General features: G+C 41.7%; 1 protein-coding gene across 3 annotated transcripts in view; it reads right to left on the reverse strand.

Moving 5' to 3' along the window:
• Positions 1-11984: 11984 nt before the first annotated feature.
• The window catches only part of pxylp1 (2-phosphoxylose phosphatase 1), a 221033-nt gene continuing 215427 nt past the window's right edge, over positions 11985-17590 (reverse strand). For all 3 annotated transcript variants that reach the window (XM_072255501.1, XM_072255499.1, XM_072255498.1), the window contains one exon: positions 11985-16668. In XM_072255501.1, coding sequence (XP_072111602.1) covers positions 15737-16668 — 932 coding nt within the window. In that variant the 3' untranslated portion in view covers positions 11985-15736. The remainder of the gene's footprint in view (positions 16669-17590) is intronic.

Below are 17590 nucleotides of genomic sequence, written 5' to 3' on the forward strand. Positions count from 1 at the left end.
CAAAACATTCAATTTGCCTTTCATAAACCCATATTCCAAACATACATGCAAACAACAGGAATTCTGCAGATGCTGGAAATTCAAGCAACACACATAAAGGTTGCTGGTGAACGCAGCAGGCCAGGCAGCATCTCTAGGAAGAGGTGCAGTCGACGTTTCAGGCCGAGACCCTTCGTCAGGACTAACTGAAGGAAGAGTGAGTAAGGGATTTGAAAGTTGGAGGGGGAGGGGGAGATCCAAAATGATAGGAGAAGACAGGAGGGGGAGGGATAGAGCCAAGAGCTGGACAGGTGATAGGCAAAAGGGGATACGAGAGGATCATGGGACAGGAGGTCCGGGAAGAAAGACAAGGGGGGGAGGTACCCAGAGGATGGGCAAGGGGTATATTCAGAGGGACAGAGGGAGAAAAAGGAGAGTGAGAGAAAGAATGTGTGTATAAAAATAAATAACGGATGGGGTACGAGGGGGAGGTGGAGCATTAGCGGCAGTTAGAGAAGTCGATGTTCATGCCATCAGGTTGGAGGCTACCCAGGTGGAATATGAGGTGTTGTTCCTCCAATCTGAGTGTGGCTTCATCTTTACAGTAGAGGAGGCCGTGGATAGACATGTCAGAATGGGAATGGGATGTGGAATTAAAATGTGTGGCCACTGGGAGATCCTGCTTTCCCTGGCGGACAGAGCGTAGGTGTTCAGCAAAGCGGTCTCCTAGTCTGCGTCGGGTCTCGCCAATATATAAAAGGCCACATCGGGAGCACCGGACGCAGTATATCACCCCAGCCAACTCACAGGTGAAGTGTCGCCTCACCTGGAAGGACTGTCTGGGGCCCTGAATGGTGGTGAGGGAGGAAGTGTAAGGGCACGTGTAGCACTTGTTCCGCTTACACGGGTAAGTGCCAGGAGGGAGATCAGTGGGGAGGGATGGGGGAGACGAATGGACAAGGGAGTCGCGTAGGGAGCGATCCCTGTGGAATGCAGGGGGGGGGGAGAGAAAGATGTGCTTAGTGGTGGGATCCCATTGGAGGTGGCGGAAGTTACGGAGAATAATATGTTGGACCCGGAGGCTGGTGGGGTGGTAGGTGAGGACCAGGGGAACCCTATTCCTAGGGGGGTGGCAGGAGGATGGAGTGAGAGCAGATGTACGTGAAATGGGGGAGATGCGTTTAAGAGCAGAGTTGATAGTGGAGGAAGGGAAGCCCCTTTCTTTAAAAAAGGAAGACATCTCCCTCGTCCTAGAATGAAAAGCCTCATCCTGAGAGCAGATGCGGCGGAGACAGAGGAATTGCGAGAAGGGGATGGCGTTTTTGCAAGAGACAGGATGAGAAGAGGAATAGTCCAGATAGCTGTGAGAGTCAGTAGGCTTATAGTAGACATCAGTGGATAAGCTGTCTCCAGAGACAGAGACAGAAAGATCTAGAAAGGGGAGGGAGGTGTCGGAAATGGACCAGGTAAACTTGAGGGCAGGGTGAAAGTTGGAGGCAAAGTTAATAAAGTCAACGAGCTCTGCATGCGTGCAGGAAGCAGCGCCAATGCAGTCGTCGATGTAGCGAAGGAAAAGTGGGGGACAGATACTAGAGTAGGCACGGAACATAGATTGTTCCACAAAGCCAACAAAAAGGCAGGCATAGCTAGGACCCATACCCCATCTGTTACTTATTTTTATACACACATTCTTTCTCTCACTCTCCTTTTTCTCCCTCTGTCCCTCTGAATATACCCCTTGCCCATCCTCTGGGTCCCCCCCCACCTTGTTTTTCTTCCTGGACCTCCTGTCCCATGATCCTCTCGTATCCCTTTTGCCAATCACCTGTCCAGCTCTTGGCTCCATCCCTCCCCCTCCTGTCTTCTCCTATCATTTTGGATCTCCCCCCCTCCCCCTCCAACTTTCAAATCCCTTACTCACTCTTCCTTCAGTTAGTCCTGACGAAGGGTCTCGGCCTGAAACGTCGACTGCACCTCTTCCTACAGATGCTGCCTGGCCTGCTGCGTTCACCAGCAACTTTTATGTGTGTTGTTCCAAATATACATGCTTTCACAATAACAGTCCTTAACTAACTTCACAGTTCTGAAGGTTCAGTCTTTTGGGCGGCTCTCTGTTTCAGGATAGTGCCTCTGGGCCTGTGGAGTGGTATCAGGTTTGGTAGGTGTCTGGTCTAAGGCAACATGCTCGGTTCCAGTGTCACATGCTATCAGTGACAAGTTCATCACTGAGAGGTAAGTTCGGTGACTGTAATGTATTTGTTTTGTTTGATGCAATTGACTCGAGTGTGTTCTTCAGTTGTACATCCGCACATGGCAACTGGCTGAACTGTTTAATTCTGCACTTTCCCCTGGAGGTCTGATTTCAGGAGGTCTATGCGAGATCTCAGAGTCCTGTTCATAAACAACATTGTTGGTGTTTCATTTGTCATTGCATGAACAGAATTCTGGTACACAAAAAGAAAGTTGCCCACCTTGTGTAGTAGAGAAATGTCCATCACTTTAATGGACTCCATGAAGGTTTAGATAAACCTTTCCACTCATTGCTGGGTGGTGAGGAAATGACTTGAAATGTCTGATGCTATTTTTCTTCATGAACAGTCTGAATTCTTCTGATATGTGTTGTAGTCCATTGTCACTCATAATTTGTTCTGGTAAACCATTTCTGATGAAGATAATCCTCAGTGCAGAGACAGTCTTCACTGAGGTGGTTGACTTCATTGGTATAACCTCCAGTCCCTTGGAAGGAGCATCCACAGCAATCAGAAACATGGAGTTCATGAATGGCCCAGCAAAGTCAATGCGTACTGTTTGCCATGGTGACGACAACCCCTCCCACAGGTGCAATGGTGCCTGTGGAGGATGCATTTTGAACTTTTTGGCATCCTGAACAGCTTTTGAACAAGTCTTCAATTCTTCAATCTGTTTATTTATTCCCAGCCATCACACTTAGCTCCAGGCGAGACTCTTCATCTTGACCTTACGCAGGTGTATTTCATGCAGATTTTCTAACACTCTGGTGCACAGTTTATAGCAGTGGTCCCCAACCATTGGCCGTGGACCGATACTGGGCCGCAAAGCATGTGCTACTGGGCCGCGAGGAAACGATATGATTTGGTGATATGAGTCAGCTGCACCTTTCCTCATTCCCTGTCACACCCACTGTTGAGCTTGGACGCATGCAAGGTCATGACCTGCGCGTCATCCATGTCAGCGCGGGAAGAAGATCAACTCCTCGAGCTTTGCAAATGACGGTGGGCTGAAAAATATGTTTGACATAACATCTCTGCCAGCATTCTGGATCAAAGTCAAGGCTGAATATCCTGAGATAGCCACAAAAGTACTGAAAACGTTGCTTCCATTTCCAACATGTTTCTGCAATGAATGCAAGGAAAACTAAATTGCGGAATAGACTGGACATAAGGAACCCCCTTCGAGTATCGCTGTCTCCTGTCACCCCTCGATAGGACCGTCTTGTTGCAGGGAAACAAGCCCAGGGCTCCCACTGATTCAGCGATATTGGTGTGTTGCAATGATTTTATATGTTCATACGGGGAAGATATGTGCTGTCTGTTTAATATCCAAATGTTACTTAAAATGTTATGATGCTATTGACTTATAAGTGGCTTATATAACCATATAACAATTACAGCACAGAAACAGGCAATCTCGGCCCTTCTAGTCCGTGCCGAATGCTACTCTCACCTAGTTCTGCCGACCTGCACTCAGCCCATAACCCTCCACTCCTTTCCTGTCCATATACCTATCCAATTTTTCTTTAAGTGATAATATCAAACCTGCTTCTGCCACTTCTACTGGAAATTCGTTCAACACGTACTTCAAGCTCCCCTGTCCTCCCCTGATAATTGACTTATCACTATATTCATGCAAGGAAAATATGCGCTGTGTGTTTAATATTAAATTCGTTAGATAAGCCCTCTTAGAAACGAAATTGAGTGTATTAGCCACTTATCACCTATATTCCAGTCATGATTAACACCACCCGCCCCCCCCCCGAACAGAATCGACAAAAACGATTGGTAGGAAAAAAAATCGGCAGGTACGTGCATGCGCACTGGTGCTCGTGCAAGGTTTCATGGTCATTGTAGTCTTTCTTGGGGTAAACACAATGTATTTGACTGTTACTCTTGTCCGTAGGCAACCCTACCTCCCCCACCCAACCCCCCACGGGGCCGGCTGGTCCGCAAGAATATTGTCAATATTAAACCGGTCTGCAGTGCAAAAAAGGTTGGGGACCCCTGGTTTAGAGGGAACCACAACACAAGATCCACACATCAGCGTTCTTTGACATACCAACAGTTGTCCTCATCTTGCTGAGAACTCTGAAACATAGGGTTACCATGAGCTGTCCATCCTTGCTTGGTGATTTCATATGTTGCTTGACAATGTTGGGTTATTCCTTGCTTCCATTTGTGTTTCAGACCAATATGATATGGAAAACTTCTGTGGGTCACAGTATGAAGACTTCTCTTCTTCAATTGCCAGTAGTGGTTAGTGTGACTAGCCATCAGTGTTGCTGTGTTGTTTGGTACTCTTGAACTCTATCTCATAAAAATGGCTCCTAGGGATAGTGTCCAGCGGTGTAACCAGTTAGCAGTTATCACTGGAGTTCCCTTCCTGGGATTGAAAATGGACAGAAGGGGCTGTTGATCTGTCAATAGCATAAACCTTTGACCATAGTGGTTGTGGTGAAACAACTTTATTCCCAATACTAGAATAAGGGCCTCTCGGTTGATCTGTGCGTAGTTGCATTCTACACTCATCAGTGAGCATGAAGCAAATGCAATTGGGCATTCTGATCCATCTTTCATAGTGTGTGACAAAATGACTCCAATGCCATAAAGGAACGCATTGCATGCCAATTTGCATTTGCTTCATGTCCACAATATGAGATTTCATTCTTGAAAAGCTCACATTTCTTTCTCTTTGCGCGCAGACCATACTCACTCGGCCTGGTAAGCAGTTTACCAAGGTTCTGGAGGTGCTCTTCAACATTTTTGCTAGTCACGATGGTGCCATCAAGGTAACATTGTGTTCCCAGGATATCTTGGAGCATTTGGTCTATTGGTCTTTGCCAAATTGCTGAAGCTGATGTGACGCTAAAGGCGAGGCGATTATACTGGAACAGTCCCTTGTGAGTGTTGATTATGGGAAACTTCCTGCTTGACTCCACAATCTCCATTTGTAGATAGGCTTGCGATATTTCAATCTTTTAAAACCTCTCTCCCCACCTGCCAAAGATGCCAAAATGTCTTCTATTTGTGGCAGGGGATACTGCACAGTATGCAGCACTGGGTTGATGCTCACCTTGAAATCCCCACATTTGTGAATGGCTCCACCTTTCCCTTTCTTGATCACCAGGACAATGGGCAGGACCCAACCACTCCAGTCAGCCTTGGAGTGAATTCCAAATGCCTCCAAGCTCTGCAATTCAGCATCCACTTTAGGATGTAGTGCATGTTGCACTGGACGTGCTTTATGGAATCTTGGTGTTGCTGTTTCATCCTGTTCAGTTCTGGCCTTAATCCCTTTAAGTTTACCAGTGCTCTTCTCATACACCTTCTCATTAGCGTTAAGTAGCTGTACCAGTCTCTGGTTAGTGCTACCGTTTGGGCTGCCGTTGCCTGGTGATGTCACACTAGATCATTGATTGAGTGCTAATTCAGTTGGATTTTTCTCAGCCGTTCATGTCCAAAAAGTGCTGACCCTTCACTTTTCAATAAATAAAGCTAACTGTTGTGTTTGGCATCCATACATCACCTTTACTTACAGTTTGCCTTTGAGAGACACATTTTCACCTGTGTAAGACTCTAAAATCACTGAGGTCTTTTCTAATAGTATCTTAGAAAACCGTCTGTTGTAGTCAGCCTCTGGAATTATGGACAAATCTGACCCTGTATCCAGCTCCATTTTCAGTTTTATATCAGACCCATTGATTGTGATCCAGATGATTTTGTGAGTTTTCATTAATACTATGCAGTTCTAGGCATGACAGTTCAGCTTTGTCAGACTCTATGTTGTCTGATCCTGTTTCGCATTTGGTGATTTTATGCATTTGCTTGGTTTTATGTTAGAGACTTTTCACTCAGTTGTGCTTGTCTGCCTTGCACACTCTCCCTATGTGACCTTGTCTGTGTCACTTTCTGCAGACTTTTGCTTTGAACCAATGGCTATTTACATCATGGGAGGATTTGCCACATTGATAACAATTTTGGCTTTTTGGACCGATCAGGGACATTTTGTGCATTTCACATTCTGACCTCCTTTTCTGTAGTTCTGCTGCATTCTTTGCTGCAGTTCCTAACAATATTTCAACGGTCAACCCCCATTCTAAGGTTAGGTCTCTTTCAGACAGTAGCCTCTTTTGAATGCTTTGTGTATAAAGCCTATTCTTTCCTACATCGGAAAGTCCATCTCTAAAGTCACAGTACTGAGAAAATTTGGACTGTTCCGCAATGTATTCAGAAATGTTTTCATCTTTCGACTGGTTCTTTTTGTAAACTCTAAATCTCTCAGCTATTACCAGTGGTTTAGGGCTCAAGTGATTGTAAAATTACAACAATTTCATCAAATGTCTTGCTTGCTGACTTTGCAGGGATTACTAAGTTGTGTAAGAGACTGTACGTTCTTGGGCCCATTAAGCTAAGATGTGCAGGGGTTTTCTTTTGCTCCTGAACAACATATTTCCAAAGTACATTATATAAAGTTTTACGAACCATATTATGAAAAGCTACCCATGGTACAAATATGTAATATCCAAACTAGTAAGTGCAAAATGTTTATTGATTCAACTTTCTATGGGATTCTGTTATTTGTCTGATTATTTGTGACAGACCACCATCCCCCACCCCCATCCTCCCTATCAAGATGAGGTGAGAAGCATGCAAATCCATAGGCAACGTAGTGATCAGGACTAGGAAAAAGAGAGAAGTAAGGATAACATGATCAGGGCAGTCGCTGCTGTTCACTCTTCCAGGGTTGAGGATGAACAGGAGGAAAAAGTAAAAAGGCAAATACAAGGCAGTGCATAGCAAAGCAGATATACAAGAGATAATCCATGGTAGTGCAGATCAAATATTGGAGATAGTCTTAGGAGTGGAGTCATTATGCACTCCACTCCTTTGCAAGTTTGCAGAAGTCAACAAACTTCAGTCCAGGCAAGCTTTAACATTTCAACAGAAGGAGCACCATAGAAATAATAATTCCAATGGCAGGGGAATTGTCTGTTGTTGTTTCATAAGGCAGGTGCTTCTCTCTTCATACCTCTAATTGTTTTTTATCAAACCACTCCTCCAGCTCGTGACCACGTCGATGGACTTTGTCAAAGTCATCTCGGATCTTGGTGAGAGAGCATATTTGGATCCAGTGGAGGACGTCCTGGGTTGGGGAACCACAGGGGCAAGCTGGGGTTTGTCGGGCACCCCATCGGTGTAGTGTTTGAACTGTTTTGCCATGTCCATTGGAAGACTGCAAAAAAAAATCTTTCATCCAATTTAAAGTAGTACTAATCCACCTAGAAACTGCTGCTGCAGAAGTTTAATTTGCAACATCTGGAGAGGACTTGGCTATTGTTTCAGCTATAGAGTTAAGCCAGTCAGGGGCTTGGGATGGGTCTGCAAAGGAAGCTTGTGAAATGAGTTGCCTCACTTGCCTGATTGCTTCAGTTCAGTCACTCTAGTTGTGTATTGAGAAATATTCTTTTGATTTGACTGAGTTTCTTCTAGCCAGTGTTGATGAACATCAACTCCTTCCAGAATACTCTTATTGCTTGTATAATAAATCATTCCTTAAAACTGGACTTCCATTTAAGTCTTGAGATAAGCAACATGGATTGACTAATCAGATCACTCCAAGAATGTTTTCCTTTATAGGCCTTAAAAAGTGGGTGATCCTCGGAAAGTAGGAAGTCTGAGCAACCTTTCTACCTTCCAAGTGAACTGAAGGATCACATCAGTGTTATTATGAGAGTGAGCATTGTCAAGGTATGCTGTGCAGGCAGTTTCATTCTAATACTTTTTAAAAATATCATGAAAACTGTTAAAGCCCATTTGTTTGCCTGCTGATGTTAATACCATCAAGCTGAATACAGAACAATGTTATACAGTCTGTGTATGTTACATCATTCACCTGGGAAGTAATGTTATCAGTGCAACCCCAAAATTTAGCATTATCAATTGGTCTCCAACTGTAAAGTTTGTCAAAAGCTTGTTTACCTCCATTTCTTAACTTGTAATCAAAGTCTAGCAGAAATATAATTGGATTCATGAGCACACCAATATTTCTGAATTAATTTTTGTTGTAGGGTACTATTTGCACCATGGCACAACTGTTTGATGAAGGGCAGAAAGGAAATCTGGGTAAATCCAATAGACTAAAGTCTCTAAAAAGTTGATTGGACCTATGAATTTCAGTTGACTAAGGAGGAAAATATTTTCATTTTACCTTACCTTCTTCTTCAGTGCATCTTTCCATCTTATCTACCCATGGAAAAAGCGGACCAATGGCTTCACTGAACCAATTAGAAAATAAACCCGTAATGCAGAAAATTGTTACAATAGAGTGGAATAGTGGCCAGAGTTGGAGTAATAGAAATGTCTAAAATCGTTGTAGTTAGTACGGCCAGAAAGTGAAAGTGCAGTGTGATATCCCTCTAATACAGAAGAATTATCATTAAAAATGGTTTTTCATAATGTTTTAGTCTAACAGTTTCAATGACACGTCTCCATGAATGGGACCATTCAATGACATAACAGTGTCTACTTTTCCTCAAGTGTAGAGGGATTCCTCCATTAGTCTACCTTCAATATCTGAGCTCGGATCTTTCAGTTTTGTTAGGGTGTCACCAATCATTTTTGCAAGTGACTCTTTGCCTTCCCATGTATTGTTGTTCATTTCATCCGTAATGCGGTCTGAGTGAATGATTAAGTGGATGGGAACAATCACAGCAAAGATTAAGGATTCCAGTGTATTAGTTCACATATGTCCAAGCGGTAAGGTCCATTTTGTGATATTTAAATTAGAATCATCATTGCTCGCAGATCTTCTCTGTCTAATATTCTCTGAGTCATTAAGTCAAATACTAGAAGTAAATTATAGCAAGAACAACGTTTCTTCCTAGAACTGAAGTCTTTATTACTTTAAAAGCAACAAGGCTTTTCGGGTGTGGTGCTCTGGCAATGAATCTATGAGATCTTCCTATCTTTTTAGATTTAAATATCTATTTTATGTTTTCAATACATTTCAATCCTTTCCATTGGTGTACTAGGGGTTCTGTAGTGGATCCATATACTGGTCTAATATAAGGCCTCCACTCATTCGTGGGGGAAGAATCCCGCTGGGGCAGATTTTATGCTATAGATGGAGATATGTTTGTTTCCCCTCCCAGTCTGGATTACCACAGTCCGATCATTGATAACCTGGGTAACAAGATGAAGAGGTTTCCATTTAGGATGGAAGTTAGGGTCAGAATTACTTTTATGGAATTTCTTTTCTTGGACCCAGTCTCTGTTTTATGGTCTCCAAACTTTCTGTTGGATTCTTTGTTGTCTCTTGAATTCCCATAAACTCTCTCAATTCCTTGAGGAGAGTTGTATCATGTTTAGGTGATGGTTGGCCTGAATTAGCGAGTAGGGGTGTATTTAGGTGGACATTGTACACTAAGAAGTAAGGCACAGCATTCTTCTGTACTATTTGCATAATTGTTTGGCAAATTGTTTATGTACTTCATAGACAAGTGTAGACCACTTTTAGCCTCTAGAGTTGACTAATTTTGCCAGGCCTCACTCAATCTCTTGATTCCTTCGCTCCAGTATGCCACTTGATTGAGGGTGGGATGGAGTGCTGTCCTCCACTTGGCCTGTTTGTTCCGAAATAGATTGAAAGGCTTTACCAATGAAGGAAGACCCTCAGCTGGGTCATGCATGCTGCGGTGTCAGTATATGGGAATATTGGAGGGTTTTGGAGAGCTGTGACAGTTGCTGCCTCATTACAAGAAGTCGTGGAATCTAACCACATATAAGGTGGTTTGCCTTGGGATGCCAAAAATAGGCCTATATAATCAGTTTGCCACACCTGCATTGGAACAGCTGGTTTTATTTCTCTTGTAGGAGGTGGTCTTGTGAGTGCCCCTTTATTTTAGGTCAGATATTTTTGACAATTTGCAACAAATCGCTTACAATCACTCAATATGTAACTTCACCAGTAAAAAATGGTCAACCTTGCATGAGTGGCTTGTCTGCCACCATGATTGTGGCCGAATCCTTGGTGGGCTTCTTGAGTCAGTGCTTTCCACTTGTGGGCAGGAGATATTTGTTTCTTATTATTCTTAAGGTGCCACACACAAATCTTACCTTCATCATTAGCTTCATATTTTTATGTTGTTGGAAATCCTTTGGGATTGGGTTTAGTAGCAGCTAAGAGATTTCATAAAATATTACTGTGGTTATGTCCTATTTGTTGCTTAGTTACTCCCAAAATCCTAGCCTCCCTTATACTGTGGTAAGGTGCATCCCAATAACTTGTTGTGCTTGCTCATCAATTAGCTTATTACCATAGCTGTATAAGTGGCCTGCAGTAAGTCCCAGGATGTGTAACACCTGTGCTAATGGTTTAATCAATAATTACTCATAAGTATTCTTCCAAGTGGACAAATGTGGAAGTAGTTTACCTCTGTGTGTTTTCCATCCAGTAGTTGACCAGATGGGAAGATTTCTTTCTCTTGCATTATGAGAGTCAGTACATTCCAAGACTGGTTCAATTGTATTTACCTGTTTTAGAAATAATTCTAGGGTGTTTGTCTCTGCAAGTTGATCTGTATGACTCCCTTAATGGGGATTCCCAGTCTGGGGTTCACAGACCCCTCAGTTCGAGGCATAAAAATGGTTGGGAACCCTTGCCCTTAAGGATGAGCTTCCAACTCATGAGGTTCAAATTCAGCTTCTGATGAAAATTTCCTTTTATAATTCCTTCATTTGTCTGCAACTGAGTGGATCCATCTTTCTGGATTTTCACTACTAATCCATCACAGTAACATATTTGAGAATATTGCTCTAAAGGATATTGTGCTACATTGGTTCATGGAGGAGATGGTTTGCATCCTCCTTTGCAGGTCTGGATGTAAGTCATGGCTCTCAGGAATGTATTCCCCCTTTAAGGTGTCATCTTGTAAAAATATTTGCCATTTCTCATATCTAGCTATAGTAGCTCTCTGTTCATTTGTTGTTAATTTGCCATGCATACTCTGTATAATAATTTGTCTGTCTTCTTGCAGGGGTCTTCCTGTAATAAATGTATAGAATACCATAGTAAGACAACATTCTGACGCAAGAAATTTCTGTTCGGTTAGCGTGAAATTATGAGGCATAGTGTATGTGGGCTTGCATGTCTTCTTGTTTTAGCAGATGGTTACAGCAGCTTTCGGAGAAACATTAATTCACAGAACAAGAGATTTTGTTTGATCCCTTGTCTGAAGATTAATTGCTTGTTGAATTGCATTATTTGATTTCTCTAGTGCCACATTTTTCAGCATACATCTGTTCAGCGTACATCTGTTTTCAGCGTACATCTGTATATTTCAATAGGCCTTCGTGGAACCAGGATGTCAGCCATTTTATGTTGCTAGTTGCAGTGCTGTCGTACTTGTCGATAGCTCACTGAGTTGGACTACTGCTAAATTATAACTCTTTCAGAAATAATATGTTTGTTATAATGTGACCATGTTGGGTGCCAACGATAATAGTATTGTGTTTGCTATCCATGAAGTTCTGAACTCAAGCAAAGACCTTAAGCCCTATCTGATGTAGGTAGCTATGGCTACCCTCACTAAAGGGAGGTTGTACTGTAGCACCTACTCTCAAAGACTAGTTCACTTCCCTGTTGAACCTCCACAGTGGGTTTACCTGCCAATATCCACTATTTTAGTGGTGGATCCTATCCTCCCTACTGAAGAGGAGATACTTGTAGCTTGTGCAGTAGTTTAAACACAGTTAATTTATTTTTAGTGATACATATTTAAATTTAGATAAAATTCTTGAAAAACATTTAAAAATCGGAGGAGTTCTATCTTATAAAAGATTTTTGAATTACAAATGATTTTTAAAACACAAGAGTTTACAAAACACAGGTACAATTCCTATAAATTAAAAATACATACCAATGAATTAGAGACAAACAAGACATCCATCATTTAAATTGAATGAATTCTATCCACCCCATCTTTCTATCACTAATCTTGTGATTCCTTGACCATTCCTAACAATCCTGACAGCTCTCTAACAATCATACTGTTTTTTTTTTTGGACTACTTGGGTGAATTTACACAGATGGTCTAAACACTTCTGCAAACAGAGATATCAGACACCCAAAATTAATGCTGTGAGGGCTGACTTGCTGAGTACACATAACTCCCAACTATTGATAGATCAGTATTTGATGTGCTAAGTGATAGTATCGGCCTAGTCTGCAAGTTTCCTTGAACTGATTAACATCAAGTGTTGTCTGGTTTGATGCAGGCCAATTAACATAACCCCATTGTCTTATACTGCATCTCTTGAGCAGCCTGTCCCATGCTGTAGACCAGCAGTCTGTGCTCTATAGACAGTGTTGTTCATTTGCAAAGCTGTCCTTTTAACTTCAGACTATTGCTTGCAATTTACATTAAGAACTGAAGACTGAGTCTTTTTTTATGACAAGAAACTGAGCAAGGAATATTGGTTTGTAATTTAACTTACTCAAAAATAACTTTCTCCATGCAAGTGTCAGCTGCTGTGATAAAAAAAAAAATGAGCTTGGCAAAAGACCCCCTGGGCCCTGGACTGTGAATGTCCATCACACTAGGTCAACCTCAAATATTTACCCCACTTTTGAGCAATGGCTACTTGGAAAGATATATCCACAATTTAGCAGGGGAATATGGTAAATAAAACTCAAAAAGCTTTCACATGGATGAATAGATCTACTGTTGAAACTTGGTTAGATAATACTTATCACTGCAGTTGCATCCACACCAAAGAAAAATAACTCTCCACAAGTAGGATTAAGAAGCGTAAAATACAAAATGCCTTCAAAGCATAGAGAGTTCTTAATAACCTATCAATTATAAAATAGTTGGCCTTAAAAGTTAAAGGGGAAGAAGAAGAAGAAAGGCGGCCAAATTATCTTTATTTGAGAGCCATTACAAACTGAAAGCAAACTCTACATGGCCAGCAAAAGGGTTACTTGAAAGGAAAATGATTCAGAAATTCTAAAATAGCAAAATAATCTGGAAAAAAAAACAGAAGAGGACAGGCTGTACCATTTAACATTTTAAAGGAATTATTTTGATCTATCAGAGTTTCACTGATTTAAATTTAATGGGCCAGCCATTCTTCAACATGAGATGAAGACATCTGGAGACCACAGTGAAAGTATATTGGGCAACAGTTTGAAAGCTGAATGCTGTCTGAATTTTTTTTAAAAATCTGCAGGTGATGGTACTCCAATACATCTTTTGCCTTCTTCCTTTTTGGTAATGCAGGCTATGAATTTTTGAAAATGCTGTGCTTGCTATCTGGCCGAATGACTACAGTGTATTTTGTTGCAACCATTGTGAGGTGTTGGTGGAGAGGATGAACATTTCAAATGGCTCATGGACGAAGTGCCTGTTATTGGAGGTACATACATTCAGGCAAGCGATGTCTGTAACTGCAGTGCAACTTGCTTATCAAACTATGACTGAATATTGTCTCAGTCTTGGACTGCTTCATTTACTGGGAGCTTACATATAATATTCAATATTGTTTGCACAGTACTACTTTTGACCTCATCAGGGAAGGAGATTTTTGTTTTGTCCTGACACCAGGTAACTATATCCACCTCCTTTGTATATGTTAAGGTTCAAGATTCAAGTTTATTTGTCACATGCACATCGACACATGCAGTGAAATGTATTATTTGTGTTAACAACCAACACAACCAAGGGCATGTTGGAGGCAGCCCACAAGTGTTGCCACACATTCTGGCGCCAATATAACATGCTCACAATGCTTGACAGAACATCTCAGAACACAATAAGCAACAAACAACAACAGAAAAAATTAGCACAGTTCCTCCCTCCCAACCACGCACATTCACAATCCTGTAATCCCAGAACAGTCCTCGAATGGACGCAAACTTGGGCTGACAAACACTGGGCTTCGACCTCCCCAGCAGACTTGCAGAGATTCTCAGATTTGGTTGCAACCTACACCTGGACTTCTAATTCATCTTCAGGCCTCGGTACTTGGCGTCAATCTCAGGAGATACCCATCCCCAAACACCAAGCATCTTTATGAGTTTACCATTGAAGTGTTTTCCCACTACAACTCATTCACTTAAAGTTTTACAAGAGTTTATTCGTGCCACACTTGAGGTGAAGTGAGAGCAATTTCTTTTGATGTCAGGACAGTATTTTGGTCAGTGTTTGGACCAAGGCTGTGATGAGATCCGAAGCCGACTGGCCTTATTGATGTCCAGATTGATTGAGCAGAATAATGATGAGTAAGTGCCATTTGACAATATCTTCTATAACATTGCTGATCAGTTGGGCAGTAGTTAACACATGGGAGTGCTACAAAGGCAAACAGTGATGATGGAACTTGGAGATTAAGTGATGTGAGAGTAAATTAGAGAGGCCAAGGAGATGATTGGGATGCTAAAGATAAGTTTGGGAAGAGATCCAAGGTAATTTGAGGAAATTGTTAGTTGGAGCAACGACTATGGATGAGAAGAAGAAAGGAAACAGCTTGAATTAGACAGACACTACAGACTCCTCAGCAACAATCCTAGAAGGTCTGAACCCTTTAACCATTTACAATGAAGGCTTCAGGCCTCTGAGACCAGTTTCAATGCATGAGATCTGATTTTGATCCCTGATACACACTATTAAGAGGTTATCATTTGTGTGTTGTATGTTATTTGATTAATGAGACTTCACTTTCCCAGCAGTGTCTGTGTGCATCCACTTCATAACCAAAAAGGATACAAATTGGAAATAAAGATATGAACTATATGTTTACCAAATGTTTTGCTTTTAGTTAAAATTCACCTGCAAGACACCTGCATAAAGATGTGCTACGATGCTTATAGACTTAATAGAGGTGTACATGATGATAAGAGGAATAGACTGAGTGGATATCCAGAGACTTTGTTCCAGGATGAAAATGGCTATTGTGAAGCTGTTTAATTTTATGGTCATTGGAGGAAAGTATAGAGGCAAGTGTTTTGTTCTACACACAGAGAGCGGTGTGTATGTGGAATGTGCTGCCAGGGGTGGTAGTAGAGGCAGATACATTAGGGACATTTAAGAGGTTCATACAGAGCACATGGATGATAGAAAAAATAGAGGACTATGTGGGACAGAAGTGTTAAATTGATTTCAGAGCAGGTAAAAAGGTTGGCACAACTTTAAGGGCAAAAATGCTTGAATTGTGCTGTACTGTTCTATGCTAGGTAATGGATAGGCTACTATGTTCATTTTAACTCATAAATAATCTGACATTGTGAAACAAGGGAGAACCTAGATTAACAATTACTGTAAGTTGCTGAAATGCAGCATTATGCTAATTGTGGCAGACCAATCCACATGATCTTTTATTGTCACTAGAAATAAAATAACTCTATCGAAAATGAATATTCTAATCAAAAAGGTGTCACAAGTTCAAACCTGTAATAATTAAAACACACAACACATAACATTACATGGAATCATCACCAGCTGAAATATTCAAAACACCCTTCTATGGCATGCATCATAATAATTTGTGCTGTTAAAAACTTTAAACACATCCTTCCTTACAAAATTTAGAAAATTTTCAAAAGGACAGAGCTGTTGTTTGGAATGTGCTTTGTGTCCAGAGCAGAATGAGGTTTGGGATGTGACATCATCACCATTATAAAGAATGCGTACAAAATTCTTCTTTTTGTCCTTTCCATTTTGCCAGATTTCAAAGATTAATCGGGCAGCAAATCGAGGGAAATTGGCATTGGTAATGCCCAGAGCACTGAGCAAGGGGGCCACTGTGACATCGTGGGCAGAATAGAGAGCAAATATCTCATCCTTTCTTCCTTGGGCAATCCGTTGCATGCGAGTGACAGTCTGGTTTAAAATTGGATAGGTTGCAAGCAGTGCGTATTTATAATATAGTCTCTTTCTCTGTCTGTCTCGCTCATCCTCCAGCTGGTGCGCCTTGATGGCTCTGAAGTGGTCCAAGTTAATGCAGCCATGTTCTGTGCATGGAAATGAGACATTGTGGCAAAAATGGCACAGCAGAGAATCAATGGGGTTAGCTGCTCTTAACTGCCTTGTAGGAACCCCCACAATCTTGGCCATATCGATGTATGTCCGTTCCAACAGGCTATTCTTGACACGCAAGTTGTACTGCCGTCGCTGCTCTTCCTCCAGGTAGTGGTTACGCATGGGGCAGTCACAGCTGTTGGAGCAGAAAATAGTGCTCCACTGGTGCCGGATGCGTATTTTTCCCCAGTCAAATTTCGGCAATAGGCTGTACAGTAGAGCCAGCCCACTTTCCAGTGTCCGGCTCTTTCCTGTAGATTCCACATAGAGTTGCTTCGTTGTCCAGTTGTCAGGAAGCAGCCTGTGTTTCTTAATGTATGTGTCATGAAGGTGGTCTCCATTCAAGAGATGCTGGACAACACCTGTAAGCAAACAATACAGGGTTGAAGAGAAACATTTGTACCATTCGATTCAGTGGCAAGGCTCGATCATCTTTATCTTTGTTCATATCAGGTACACAGTTTATGCTACCAAAAATGTTATTCAATGCAAAATATAATATTGTCATATTTAAAACAGGGGAATGTATATATGCATACTTTGCTTGGCAATCACTCATCAAAACAATGAATAACTAAAAATTCTCCAGCCTCTTATATATCTTATCCAGTTTTCTGTAAAATGTTGTACCATGACAGAGTATTGGCACTTTAAAAGATGGCATGGAATTAAATGCATTGAATAATTGATATTGCCTGGATCGGAGGTCTATCAGCTACAAAGAGAAATTGGACAAACTTGGGTTGTTTGCTCTGGAATGTCGGAGGCCAAGAGGCAACCTGATAGAAGTATACAAAGTTATGTGAGGCATAGATAGAGTAGATTTTCAGAAGATTTTTTTCCCTCAGGGTGCGATATATCAAATATTAGAGGTATAGATTTAAGGTGAAAGGCTGAATATTTAAAGGAGATGGTGAAGGCAAGTTTTTTTTTAAAACAGAGAGCAGCAGGTGCTTGGGCATAAAGGGGAGGTTCACAGGTTCTTGATTAGTAAGAGCATCAAATGTTAAGGGGAGAAGGCACGAGAATAGGGGTTGAGAGGGATAATAAATCAACCATGATGGAATGGCAGAGCGGGCTCAAATGGCTTAAATTTGCTCTTATATCATATGGTTTCATGGTCTTATGATAGCAACATGTAAGAGACACTTTTACAGGCACATGAACAAGCAGGGAATGGGAGGGATATGGATCATGTGCAGACAGTTGGCATCAGATTAAACACAAACAGGAGAAAATCTGCAGATGCTGAAAATCTGAGCAACGCACACAAAGTGCTGGAGG

Source organism: Mobula birostris, chromosome 4, assembly GCF_030028105.1.
Source record: "Mobula birostris isolate sMobBir1 chromosome 4, sMobBir1.hap1, whole genome shotgun sequence".
Lineage (NCBI taxonomy): Eukaryota > Metazoa > Chordata > Chondrichthyes > Myliobatiformes > Myliobatidae > Mobula > Mobula birostris.